The sequence below is a fragment of the Aplysia californica genome, unplaced genomic scaffold (genome assembly GCF_000002075.1).
Source record: "Aplysia californica isolate F4 #8 unplaced genomic scaffold, AplCal3.0 scaffold00221, whole genome shotgun sequence".
Classification (NCBI taxonomy): Eukaryota; Metazoa; Mollusca; class Gastropoda; order Aplysiida; family Aplysiidae; genus Aplysia; species Aplysia californica.
The window spans coordinates 30,789-33,478 of NW_004797491.1; the positions used below are offsets into that span (position 1 = coordinate 30,789).

A 2,690-nucleotide genomic window follows, 5' to 3' on the forward strand; every position below is an offset into this window, starting at 1 on the left:
TATATATTTTTTTTTAATTTAAAAAAAATAAAAATAAAAATATAAATAATAAAAAATCAGTTTTTTTTCTATTTCATTATTATGAAGAGCGCCTGATTACACCACGGTGTGACACGATATTATTGTACCCAAGACAGTACACTACAAGATGACAGATTGCACTGTTTTCAAAATTTAGAGAATAGAGTATCCCCAATAACGCTTGTGGCAACAATGTCTATACACTGATAACATGATATTGCGTTTCGAGCACTATACTAGGGAGTGACGTGACTAGAGCTTGTTGTCCGCGTAAGCAAGGATTGTCCTAAAATAAGTTCTATTTGAGAGACGAAATAAAAATGTTTTCATCAGTGCCGAAGACAACATATATATATATATGGTCTTGTACTGGTGGCGCTCGGTGCAGCTCAGAATGTCCTTGCTCTTCTTGATGCTGACGCTGTAGTAGCCGTCGCTGACCAGTTTGTACTCGGTGCGGCACTGGCCGGCGATGTCAGTCTGTGGGGAGGAAATATTCAGTTCTTAAAGTTCGATTTTAAAACAAAATCACAGACGTTTGCGTGTCAGATCATGAGGCTGATCTAAAGAAGTGCATTCTGAGGAAAAGGGTCACGCTCGCCTTCCCATTGTTGGGGGTCTTCCTCACAGCTGAACGAGGCAAAACATTTAAAATATTTTATTTCTTCAATTCTTATGGACACAGATGCAGATAAAAACATTGTTAACGAATTACTTTATAAACATAAAAACGACTTAAAAAGTAACAATCTGATTTTCTACTCATAAATAAGAGGTAATGTTCTTGTATCTCCACCAAAATTCAGTAGCAAGCAATTTGTTTCAAGCATGGCCGTGCCTTAGCTTTGGTTTTAGTTATTGTACTTGATGTTTCTGGGTCGCTAAATCTGGAGTTTTACTTCTGAAATACAGTATTTCCAGTTCTGGACGAAACTGGGCTGTCGATTCCACCCGGTAGTTGCACATTTCTGCCTTTGCCTAGTATCACTATCTAAATAGATACAATGTGGGAAGTATTTTAAAGACATTCAAAGCAACTGGCTCTTGAGAGGCAAAGATGTGAGTTTTCTTTTGTTGTTTTTTGGGGCGGAAGGGGGGGGGGGGTGTTCTCCTGAACATTTTATGAAACACGATATTGTACTGTCTTTTCAAAATGAAACTTGAGAAATATGAGGACTTTGACGAAACGGTACCTCTGTAAGGTTCTGGGACTTTGTCAGGTCATCCATGCTGTTTTGGAAGCTGGAGAGCACACCCTTTTTGAAGTTGGTCACCCAGGCACCCTCTGTTTGTCCGGAGCAGATCTGGGCCACCACGCCATTCTGGAAGGAAAACCTCAGTTCGGAGGCCTCGACAGCCCGGCGAAACAGTGATTCTCTGTTTAAAAGAAACGTGGAGTGATCTATGAATAGATTGTGAGCGCTTCTTTTGTATTGTGATAAAAAGGAAACATGAAGTAGCCTATAAATAGATCTTGAGCTTCTTTTGCATTTGAAGTATGGAAGAAGGGAAACATGACGTGGCCTATAAATAGATTGTGAGCTTTTTTCGCATTGTGAAAGAACAGAATGTAGTGTAACGGTTTTAGGATACTACTTTCTAGATCATGGAACTGATTCCTTGTTCTAGCCTATGCCCATCCCATTCCTCTACCTCTCTCCCTCCCTCCTCTCTCTCTCTCTCTCTCTCTCTCTCTCTCTCTCTCTCTCTCTCCGACTCTCAAGTGTTTGTCACAACCTTGTAATGTCAGCTCCAGTTTATGATCTCGTTCCTCCTATTAAAATGGTGCTAAATACAAACAACCAAACTAAAATCTAACAGTTCCCAAGAATAGAATCCTCATTTCAACATTCCTGAAACAGACTAAATTGCGTCGTCGGTGGGACAACGCATCAGAGTCAATAAATAGACGGCCACTCGGAGCTCAGAATCAAGGTCATCGTTCTTGTAAGTGCTCCACAGCTCATCTTTCTGCAGAAAAAACAACAACCACAAAAACATCCCCAAAACAACCCCCCCCCCACAAAAAACAAACAAACAAACAAAAGCCAGAACAAATAAATTGAAAAAACAAAATGTGAAATGAAAAGTGAAATTTCCCTCTCCCTCTCTCCCCCCTGACCTGTCGGCAGCCTTCATGGTTCCGGTGCTGTCCGAGTGGAGCAGTCTGGTGCCTCGGAGACGCAGAGCGAACTCACAGGGGCTGAGAACTTCCACGTCAGCGCTGGTCTGGATGGTCAGTTTGGCCGTGTCCTCGGAGGCGCCGGACATGCTGGTCGCGGTGTCCACTCTGTGGGGAGGGGAGGATGGGGGTGAGGAGGGTGGTGGGGGAAGGAGTTGGTGTTTTAGTAAGATTTTAACTCATTGAAGACGCGCTGTTTTGGGTCACTTTAAAAGAGCAAGCACAACTTCGTAATTCATATCAATTTTTCATTAGTTTTCTTTATCCAAAACCTAAAAACCCGACAACAACGTGCATGCTATGAAATATACAAATTTGTGTTGCTCATGAATGTAAGATGGCTCTAAATGTGCCTCAACATGGCCGCTGGTCGGCTGTTGGTCGAACACATGTGTCCTCTACGTCCTTATAGAGTTAATGGCACTTCGCTACTCTAGCATTAAAAAGTTCTGTCTGCTCAATACTTAGTTTTGAGAAATTTGACCCC

At 41.9% G+C, this 2,690-nt stretch overlaps 1 protein-coding gene across 1 annotated transcript in view; it reads right to left on the reverse strand.

Annotated features, from left to right (window-relative positions):
- LOC101848113 overlaps positions 1 to 2,292 on the reverse strand; it is a gene marked incomplete in the record, with an annotated part of 32,952 nt that extends 30,660 nt beyond the window's left edge. Inside the window, 3 exon segments of the mRNA XM_013083259.2 lie at positions 392 to 501; positions 1,215 to 1,398; positions 2,144 to 2,292. Coding sequence (XP_012938713.2) covers positions 392 to 501; positions 1,215 to 1,398; positions 2,144 to 2,292 — 443 coding nt within the window.
- Positions 2,293 to 2,690: the final 398 nt, after the last annotated feature.